The sequence below is a fragment of the Procambarus clarkii genome, chromosome 66, assembly GCF_040958095.1.
Source record: "Procambarus clarkii isolate CNS0578487 chromosome 66, FALCON_Pclarkii_2.0, whole genome shotgun sequence".
Classification (NCBI taxonomy): Eukaryota; Metazoa; Arthropoda; class Malacostraca; order Decapoda; family Cambaridae; genus Procambarus; species Procambarus clarkii.
The window spans coordinates 23519221-23530706 of NC_091215.1; the positions used below are offsets into that span (position 1 = coordinate 23519221).

At 46.7% G+C, this 11486-nt stretch overlaps 1 protein-coding gene across 1 annotated transcript; it reads left to right on the forward strand.

Annotated features, from left to right (window-relative positions):
• Nucleotides 1-1120: 1120 nt before the first annotated feature.
• Nucleotides 1121-4370, forward strand: LOC138355272 (mucin-2-like). Its single transcript, XM_069310135.1, has 3 exons — nucleotides 1121-1132; nucleotides 1405-1444; nucleotides 2902-4370. The coding sequence occupies exons 1-3, from the start codon at nucleotides 1121-1123 to the stop codon at nucleotides 4368-4370; spliced, it is 1521 nt and encodes a 506-aa protein (XP_069166236.1).
• The last annotated feature ends 7116 nt before the right edge of the window (nucleotides 4371-11486 follow it).

Below are 11486 nucleotides of genomic sequence, written 5' to 3' on the forward strand. Positions count from 1 at the left end.
GTGATGATGGTGGTGGCGATTGTGGTGATGGTGGTGGCGATTGTGGTGATGCTGGTGGCGATTGTGGTTGCGGTGGCGATTGTGATGCTGGTGCTGCTTGTACTGCTAATCAACTAGCCTCCAATCAACCAACCAACTCATCTAACCAACCAACCAACTCACTAAATCCGGGTCATTTAGACAGTCGGGTCCACGTCCAAAGCTCCACAATAAACACGAAAGCTTTAGCTGAATGCTAATGACGAGAGCTTTAATGAACTCTGAATAATAAGAGACCAATTACAAGTGTTTCCAGGAGCACAGTAGCGTTTGTTTGTTTGTTTTTTTCCTCATCCAAACAACTCCTTTGAAGCAAAAAAATAATCTCTAGCGATACGGAGATTTTGTGTATTTGGTGAAACTTCGAAATCATTAGTTGAGTTGAGTTTTATTTTTTTATTTTATGGGATATTTAATGCTCTTGTCCAGTTAAATTCATTCAATTTTTGGCTGGAATTTTGTTGCACAAAAATGCCACAAAAATACTCAGCTAATTCCAGAAGTAATCCGGATATAATGAATGAAATGATGATCCTTAATGCTGTGTTTATTTGTATAGTGTGTGTGTGTGTGTGTGTATTTGTTTTGGCAAAATATTGAACATTATATAAATAACTAGTTCCAATTATCTTTGTATATATATATATATATATATATATATATATATATATATATATATATATATATATATATATATATATATATATATATATATATATATATATATACAAAATATAAGGAATAAGGAAATAAATGAGAGAGAGGTGGTATATGGAAAGAGAGAGAGAGAGAGAGAGAGAGAGAGAGAGAGAGAGAGAGAGAGAGAGAGAGAGAGAGAGAGGAGAGAGAGAGAGAGAGGGAGAGAGAGAGAGAGAGAGAGAGAGAGAGAGAGAGAGAGAGAGAGAGAGAGAGAGAGAGAGAGAGAGAGAGAGGAGAGAGAGAGAGAGAGAGAGAGAGAGAGAGAGAGAGAGAGAGAGAGAGAGAGAGGAGAGAGAGAGAGAGAGAGAGAGAGAGAGAGAGAGAGAGAGAGAGAGAGAGAGAGAGAGAGAGAGAGAGAGAGAGAGAGAGAGGAAGGGGAAGCATGGCGAACACGGTGAGAAACACCTGGGTGTCCCTTGCTCTATAATATACACATAGTCGTGATTAGCATAACTAGTATAACTAGAATTCTAGTTACTGACCTAGCATTACAGTAGTGCGGTTAGGATGCAACACCTAACTATTATCTATTATCTATTATCTATGAGTTCTGCACCACAGCACCAGAAGTGATCAAACTAATACACATATTGCACATAATATCTTGTGATTATTGGTCAGGTCTAATACGCAACTGTGTCTAATTTTATGTTGGTATATTTACAGGTATGTGCGCCATATGCCCCCACAGCCGACTGGAAGAATTGTGAGTATGCACATATCATTTGCCGCTAGTATATCTGATCAACAGGGCTGTTTCTGCCCTCTTATTTTATTATATAACTGTCCTGAGGGAACCCTGCATTCATTAGCAATGACATCACACACACACACACACACACTATATATATATATATATATATATATATATATATATATATATATATATATGGAGGGGAGGGGATTACATTGGAGGAGATCTAAACATTCCCTCTAATGCGTTATGCGTGGTTTCCTCCAAGGCTATGGGTCCCCCTTCTTCCAGCTAGAGGTGGTACTCCCTTCCTATATATATATATATATATATATATATAACTCTTAAGCTCTACATACAACAACAAAAGCAAAGGAGTGTTGAGCAGGCTGCATATTCCTCGACTGTCAGGAAGCAGTTGACTGTGTCACCCACTAGGGCCGTTCGACTCCAGCCAGAGATGTAGGCTGTTGTATGTGATGCTACATATAGTGACTAAGCACGTCTATGGTGGAAAGTATTTAGTTATAGCAAGCTGGCAATATATTACAGTGGATCAATATTACGAATGGAGGATCACAATTTCTAGTAACCACCCTATTTCAACTAAAATATTTTACACTATTTCAAGTTAAATAGCTACAATCGCACAAAAGAAAATTGGCTCCATTGTACCAATATGTGCTCGTGTTCAGCAAGAGGATATCAACTACATGGTATAGACATTGATGAAGATCCGTTCAATAAAGGAATATATAAAGAAAAATCCTACCAAACGTGATATAAATAAGTGAGGAAATACCAGGAGTGAGGGGTGGTAAGGTGCTCGGCTGGAGGCACCTTGTTCGCTCGTTCGAGTCACCTCAGTGCTCTACCTGATAGCTACATCAGACGAGAAGACAAAAACACGAGAGTAATTATACAAAAATTAATGCCAGAAGCACACATGAAGAGAAAAACATCAGCAGCATATGCCAAAATAGCCAATATCCGAGTAGCATTCAGGGATTTGGATAAAGTCCTTCAAGTACTATTCAAAGATATATGCCGAGAATTGTTGAGTGTACAGACCCGGCATGGAATGGGCATTTGAAAGGTTCAAAACAAAGTTAGAATAATTCAAAGATGTGTGTGAGGCAGTTTATCTCAGTTGAGATGCTGTCGTGGGAAGAGTGAGGGGTACCTCAGTAGTGTTGATGAGTGGTGTGGGGTGTGGTGTTGATGAGTGGTGTGGGGTGTGGTGTTGATGAGTGGTCTGGGGTGAGGTGTTGATGAGTGGTGTGGGGTGAGGTGTTGATGAGTGGTGTGGGGTGAGGTGTTGATGAGTGGTGTGGGGTGAGGTGTTGATGAGTGGTGTGGGGTGAGGTGTTGATGAGTGGGGAACACAACACACACAACACCACGCACACTCCCACTACCCATCATCACCCCTTCCATCGTCATCCCTTCCACCGTCACCCCTTCCACAGTCACCCCTTTCACCGTCACCCCTTCCACCGTCACCCCTTCCATCGTCACCCCTTCCACCGTCACCCCTTCCACCGTCACCCCTTCCACCGTCACCCCTTCCACCGTCACCCCTTCCACCGTCACCCCTTCCATCGTCACCCCTTCCACCGTCACCCCTTCCACCGTCACCCCTTCCACCGTCACCCCTTCCACCGTCACCCCTTCCACCGTCACCCCTTCCACCGTCATCCCTTCCACCGTCACCCCTTCCACCGTCACCCCTTCCACCGTCACCCCTTCCACCGTCACCCCTTCCACCGTCACCCCTTCCACAGTCACCCCTTCCACCGTCACCCCTTCCACCGTCACCCCTTCCACCGTCATCCCTTCCACCGTCACCCCTTCCACCGTCACCCCTTCCACCGTCATCCCTTCCACCGTCACCCCTTCCATCGTCACCCCTTCCACCGTCACCCCTTCCACCGTCACCCCTTCCACCGTCACCCCTTCCACCGTCACCCCTTCCATCGTCACCCCTTCCACCGTCACCCCTTCCATCGTCACCCCTTCCACCGTCACCCCTTCCATCGTCACCCCTTCCACCGTCACCCCTTCCATCGTCACCCCTTCCACCGTCACCCCTTCCATCGTCACCCCTTCCACCGTCACCCCTTCCACCGTCACCCCTTCCATCGTCACCCCTTCCACCGTCACCCCTTCCACCGTCACCCCTTCCATCGTCACCCCTTCCAGCGTCATCCCTTCCACCGTCACCCCTTCCACCGTCACCCCTTCCACCGTCACCCCTTCCACCGTCACCCCTTCCATCGTCACCCCTTCCATCGTCACCCCTTCCACCGTCACCCCTTCCACCGTCACCCCTTCCATCGTCACCCCTTCCAGCGTCATCCCTTCCACCGTCACCCCTTCCATCGTCACCCCTTCCACCGTCACCCCTTCCACCGTCACCCCTTCCACCGTCACCCCTTCCACCGTCACCCCTTCCATCGTCACCCCTTCCAGCGTCATCCCTTCCACCGTCACCCCTTCCACCGTCACCCCTTCCACCGTCACCCCTTCCACCGTCACCCCTTCCATCGTCACCCCTTCCACCGTCACCCCTTCCACCGTCACCCCTTCCACCGTCACCCCTTCCACCGTCATCCCTTCCACCGTCACCCCTTCCACCGTCATCCCTTCCACCGTCACCCCTTCCACCGTCACCCCTTCCACCGTCATCCCTTCCACCGTCACCCCTTCCACCGTCATCCCTTCCACCGTCACCCCTTCCACCGTCACCCCTTCCACCGTCATCCCTTCCACCGTCACCCCTTCCACCGTCATCCCTTCCACCGTCACCCCTTCCACCGTCACCCCTTCCACCGTCATCCCTTCCACCGTCACCCCTTCCATCGTCACCCCTTCCACCGTCACCCCTTCCACCGTCACCCCTTCCACCGTCACCCCTTCCATCGTCACCCCCAGTTAAAAAAAAAAAATATTCAGATCAATTATTGGTGCCCATTTTTCAGGCGTCCACAAAGTTTGAAGCTTCGACAAAAATTAAAAAAAATAAAATGTGTTGAGGAGAATTTCAGTGATTAATCATTTCCGAATTAGAGAAGATATGTGAAATTTCCCCTAAAGTGAGATTTTGACCCCTGTCAGGTTTTTATTATTATTTTAAACGCGTTTGCTATCACTGGTCCAGCCTTCAGATATATATATATATATATATATATATATATATATATATATATATATATATATATATATATATATATATATATAGATATATATATATATTTATATATAGATATATATATATTTATATATATATATATATATATATATATATATATATATATATATATATATATATATATTCTATAGTGGTTCAATGGTGGTTCTATACTGATCAATAATAATGTTATAGAGAACATATTGCTATGCTCTACTAATATTGCAATTAAAATACATATTTGGGGGGGCGGCGAGTCGAAGGGGGGAGAGGCTGGGGGGGGGTGAGGAGGGGGGGGGCGGGGGTTAGTCCTTGTGAGGAGTGGGTGTGGGGGGTGTGGGTAGACTTGAGAGATGCGGGTATGACTGTGGAAGTGAAACCTGGGGTTAGATTCACGAAGCAGTTACGCAAACACTTACGAACCTTTACATCTTTTCTCAATCTTTGGCGGCTTTGTTTACAATTATTAAACTGTTAATGAGCTCCGAAGCACCAGGAGGCTGTTTATAACAATAACAACAGTTGAGTGGTAAGTTTTCATGCTTGTAAACTGTTTAATAAATGTAACCAAAGCCGTCAAAGATTGAGGAAAGATGTGCACGTTCGTTGACCAGACCACACACTAGAAGTTGAAGGGACGACGACGTTTCGGTCCGTCCTGGACCAATCGACTTGAGCATGGTCCAGGACGGACCGAAACGTCGTCGTGCCTTCAACTTCTAGTGTGTGGTCTGGTCAACATACTTCAGCCACGTTATTGTGACTCATCGCCTGCATATGTCCACGTTCGTAAGCTTGTGTAACTGCTTCGTGAATCTGGCCCCTGACATATTAAAACAACGGTGCGCTTGGAGGTGAGAGCTGTTCGCTCGGAATTACCAAGTCTAACCACCTCGAAGGTCATAATACCTTAGAATAATGAGAAATAATATGCCCAACAGTCGAGACTGGAAAATTAATGAGAAATAACTAAAGTGACGACTTGTTAATACACTCGACGACCTGTATAACAACCAGCTGGCTATACAACCCTCACTGTATAACAACCAGCTGGCTATACAACCCTCACTGTATAACAACCAGTTGGCTATACAACCCTCACTGTATAACAATCAGTTGGCTATACAACCCTCACTGTATAACAACCAGCTGGCTATACAACCCCTCACTGTATAACAACCAGTTGGCTATACAACCCTCATTGTATAACAATCAGTTGGCTATACAACCCTCACTGTATAACAACCAGCTGGCTATACAACCCCTCACTGTATAACAACCAGTTGGCTATACAACCCTCATTGTATAACAATCAGTTGGCTATACAACCCTGACTGTATAACCATCAGTTGGCTATACAACCCCTCACTGTATAACAATCAGTTGGCTATACAACCCTCATTGTATAACAATCAGTTGGCTATACAACCCTCACTGTATAACAATCAGTTGGCTATACAACCCTCACTGTATAACAATCAGTTGGCTATACAACCCTCACTGTATAACAATCAGTTGGCTATACAACCCTCATTGTATAACCATCAGTTGGCTATACAACCCTGACTGTATAACCATCAGTTGGCTATACAACCCTCACTGTATAACAATCAGTTGGCTATACAACCCTCACTGTATAACAATCAGTTGGCTATACAACCTTCATTGTATAACAATCAGTTGGCTATACAACCCTCACTGTATAACAATCAGCTGGCTATACAACCCTCACTGTATAACAATCAGTTGGCTATACAACCCTCACTGTATAACCATCAGCTGGCTATACAACCCTCACTGTATAACCATCAGCTCGCTATACAACCCTCACTGTATAACCATCAGCTGGCTATACAACCCTCACTGTATAACAATCAGCTGGCTATACAACCCTCACTGTATAACAATCAGCTGGCTATACAACCCCTCAATGTATAACCATCAGCTGGCTATACAACCCTCAATGTATAACCATCAGCTGGCTATACAACCCTCACTGTATAACCATCAGCTGGCTATACAACCCTCACTGTATAACCATCAGCTGGCTATACAACCCTCAATGTATAACCATCAGCTGGCTATACAACCCTCACTGTATAACCATCAGCTGGCTATACAACCCTCACTGTATAACCATCAGCTGGCTATACAACCCTCAATGTATAACCATCAGCTGGCTATACAACCCTCAATGTATAACCATCAGCTGGCTATACAACCCCTCAATGTATAACCATCAGCTGGCTATACACCCCTCAATGTATAACCATCAGCTGGCTATACAACCCTCACTGTATAACCATCAGCTGGCTATACAACCCTCACTGTATAACCATCAGCTGGCTATACAACCCTCAATGTATAACCATCAGCTGGCTATACAACCCTCACTGTATAACCATCAGCTGGCTATACAACCCTCACTGTATAACCATCAGCTGGCTATACAACCCTCACTGTATAACCATCAGCTGGCTATACAACCCTCACTGTATAACCATCAGCTGGCTATACAACCCTCAATGTATAACCATCAGCTGGCTATACAACCCTCACTGTATAACCATCAGCTGGCTATACAACCCTCACTGTATAACAATCAGCTGGCTATACAACCCTCACTGTATAACCATCAGCTGGCTATACAACCCTCACTGTATAACCATCAGCTGGCTATACAACCCTCACTGTATAACCATCAGCTGGCTATACAACCCTCACTGTATAACCATCAGCTGGCTATACAACCCTCACTGTATAACCATCAGCTGGCTATACAACCCTCACTGTATAACCATCAGCTGGCTATACAACCCTCACTGTATAACCATCAGCTGGCTATACAACCCTCAATGTATAACCATCAGCTGGCTATACAACCCTCACTGTATAACCATCAGCTGGCTATACAACCCTCACTGTATAACCATCAGCTGGCTATACAACCCTCAATGTATAACCATCAGCTGGCTATACAACCCTCACTGTATAACCATCAGCTGGCTATACAACCCTCACTGTATAACCATCAGCTGGCTATACAACCCTCACTGTATAACCATCAGCTGGCTATACAACCCTCACTGTATAACCATCAGCTGGCTATACAACCCTCACTGTATAACCATCAGCTGGCTATACAACCCTCACTGTATAACCATCAGCTGGCTATACAACCCTCACTGTATAACCATCAGCTGGCTATACAACCCTCACTGTATAACCATCAGCTGGCTATACAACCCTCAATGTATAACCATCAGCTGGCTATACAACCCTCACTGTATAACCATCAGCTGGCTATACAACCCTCACTGTATAACAATCAGCTGGCTATACAACCCTCACTGTATAACCATCAGCTGGCTATACAACCCTCACTGTATAACCATCAGCTGGCTATACAACCCTCACTGTATAACCATCAGCTGGCTATACAACCCTCACTGTATAACCATCAGCTCGGCTATACAACCCCTCACAAACATACAAGCACATACACACAGTCATCAGATGATGTGGCCTTGCATGTCTGCTCCTCATTCACCTCTCACAGAGGGGAGCTGAGGGGAGAGGACCCCCCCCCTCACCTTGCCCCCTCACCCTGCCCAATCACCTCTACCCCTCACCTCTCCCCCCCTCACCTCTCTACCCCTGCAGTTGAGCAAAGACACAACCCCCACCAAAATCAGCAAGGGAATCTAGCCCTAAAGCCATACGGTCATAACGCTGAAGTTCCCTATTCTCCCGCTAGGGTTTTTAGGGCAGATAGTTCCTGTGTTCCGTCTCGTCCCTTAGCGACTTTTAAAAGTAATTATTATCATGTTGCTGGGTGTCCACTTGCTTTGGCTGGCTAGGTGGGTGGTTCTCCTGGCCCCAGCTTCCTTGTGTCTGCCTCATATATGGCTGGCTGTCTGCCACACACATGGCTGGCTGTGTCTCATATATTGCTGGCTGTCTGCCTCATACATGGCTGGCTGTGTCTCATATATGGCTGGCTGTGTCTCATACATGGCTGGCTGTGTCTCATACATGGCTGGCTGTCTGCCTCATATATGGCTGGCTGTCTGCCTCATATATGGCTGGCTGCCTCATACATGGCTGGCTGTCTGCCTCATACATGGCTGGCTGTCTGCCTCATATATGGCTGGCTGCCTCATACATGGCTGGCTCTCTGCCTTATACATGGCTGGCTATCTGCCTCATATATTCCTGACTGTCTGCCTCATACATGGCTGGCTGTGTCTCATATATGGCTGGCTGTCTGCCTCACACACATGACTGGCTGCCTGCTTACACATGGCTGACTGTCTGCCTCATATATTGCTGGCTGTCTACCTCATATATGGCTGGCTGTCTGCCTCACACACATGACTGGCTGCCTGCTTACACATGGCTGGCTGCCTGCCTCACACATTTACAGGTTGCCTGCCTAACATATTTACAGCCTGTCTGGTCTTTCTGGCTTATTCAACGCCTGTCTGCCTGCGTTCCTAATTTCCTGTCATTCCCCCACACTCCTCACTGACAGGTGAGTCTCAGGAGTCACTGTCTCCTCACTGTCAGGTGAGGTCACTAGTCTGACCTCTTCCCTTTATAAGTTACCAGGCTCCCTGTCTCCCTACGTAGCCTGTCTGAATGATCTTCCTTCCTGTCTGCCTGCCTAAATACCCCCTACATTACCTTCCTACCTTCCTACCTTCCCTACTTGACAGTTTACCTTACCAAGAACTGTGGTTTAACCCCCAGGAGGTCTGAGAAGGTTCTTAATAAAATATAATAGCTTCAGCATTTCAGTGACGAAGTATTTTTTGTTTTAATTGTTATTTTCAATTACATGACTCCAATATTTTATTCGTTAAAATACTGTCCCACAATCTGGCAGTTATGGAGTGCCATTTACGTGAAGTATGATGACCTAAGCCTCTTCATTGTATAATGATTGTAGTATGATGAGTCGTAATTTTGATTGCGATGTCGTATTATCTGACGTCACTCTGGTATGTGATGATATGGTCCTAAGGCCTTCAACACGAAGGGGTTCTACAGGGCTGGTATCCCTGCGAGACTAAGGGGTTCTACAGGGCTGGTATCCCTGCGAGACTAAGGGGTTCTACAGGGCTGGTATCCCTGCGAGACTAAGGGGTTCTACAGGGCTGGTATCCCTGCGAGACTAAGGGGTTCTACAGGGCTGGTATCCCTGCGAGACTAAGGGGTTCTACAGGGCTGGTATCCCAGTGAGACTAAGGGGTTCTACAGGGCTGGTATCCCTGTGAGACTAAGGGGTTCTACAGGGCTGGTATCCCTGTGAGACTAAGGGGTTCTACAGGGCTGGTATCCCTGTGAGACTAAGGGGTTCTACAGGGCTGGTATCCCTGTGAGACTAAGGGGTTCTACAGGGCTGGCTTTCCAGGTTGGAGTAGGTAGAGTTGGGTTAGATTAGAGTATGTTTGGGTAGGTTTTGGTAGACTAGGTTAGAGTACGTTAGGTTAGATTATGTTAGGTTAGGGGCAGGGTATATGATATGATGGGTTAGGTTGGGTCAGATTATATGTTAGGTAAGGCTGGGTCAGGTTTTATGAAGGCGTGAAGTGTTCCATCAAGAGGCCGCGTATGCACTAAACCAGAGAGCCTCGCCGCCAGCAAGAATAAACTCCCCTCAGGTGGGAATGATTTACATCCTTGCCTCTGATGCATGGGGTGTTGGCCTGACCTCCCTCATATTAATTCTCTCTCTGTCTCTCTCTGTCTCTCTCTCTGTCTCTCGCTCTCTCTCTCTGTCTCTCGCTCTCGCTCTCGCTCTCTCTCTCTCTCTCTCTCTCTCTCTCTCTCTCTCTCTCTCTCTCTCTCTCTCTCTCTCTCTCTCTCTCTCTCTCTCTCTCTCTCTCTCTCTCTCTCTCTCTCTCTCTCCCTCTCTCTTTCTCTCTCTATCTGTTTTTATTCTCTTTAATATTTACAAACTGAACTTATCCTAACGCAGACTGAACTTATCCTAACGCAGACTGAACTTATCCTAACCCCTCTGTATCCTTACCTCACAGTACCCTCTCCCCTCATGTTCCTTCCTTCCCTTTCCCACTCTCTCTCCCTCTCCCACTCTCCCCTCCTCCTCCAAGCATTTCGTTCTCACCTGATCCTGTGAGATTATAAACCAACCCAGGCGCATCGCAGCGCGGCCCCGCCACGGTGGTGATGCACGGCGTAAGTAGTTGGAACATGTTGACGATGAGTGAGGTGGTTGGTGCCTCCTCCTCCTTGGTGCCACCAGCCAGTAGGGGCGGGCACCGAGCAGGCCTCGTGCTGGGATGGGTGGGGGTGTGATGCCAGGGCTAAGAACACAAGCCAGGACTAAGAACACAAGCCAGGACTAAGAACACAAGCCAGGACTAAGAACACAAGCCAGGACTAAGAACACAAGCCAGGACTAAGAACACAAGCCAGGACTAAGAACACAAGCCGGGACTAAGAACACAAGCCAGGACTAAGAACACAAGCCAGGACTAAGAACACAAGCCAGGACTAAGAACACAAGCCAGGACTAAGAACACAAGCCAGGACTAAGAACACAAGCAAGGACTAAGAACACAAGCAAGGACTAAGAACACAAGCAAGGACTAAGAACAGAGGAGAGCAGAGGGTGGCCCGCTAACAAGCTAGTAACTAAACTTATGGGTCATTGAGGGCGAGGTGTGGCACTTATCACCGGTAGTTTGCAAGGGGAGCGGCTCCCCCCACACCCTCCTTCCTCTTCCCTCCCCCCCCCCTATTTTACGGCTGGTCAAGGATTTATGACCCTTGACCCCACTGATCAAGCCTCCTTGCTTACCACACCTGGCGGTGACTCCTTTACCACTTTCTGGC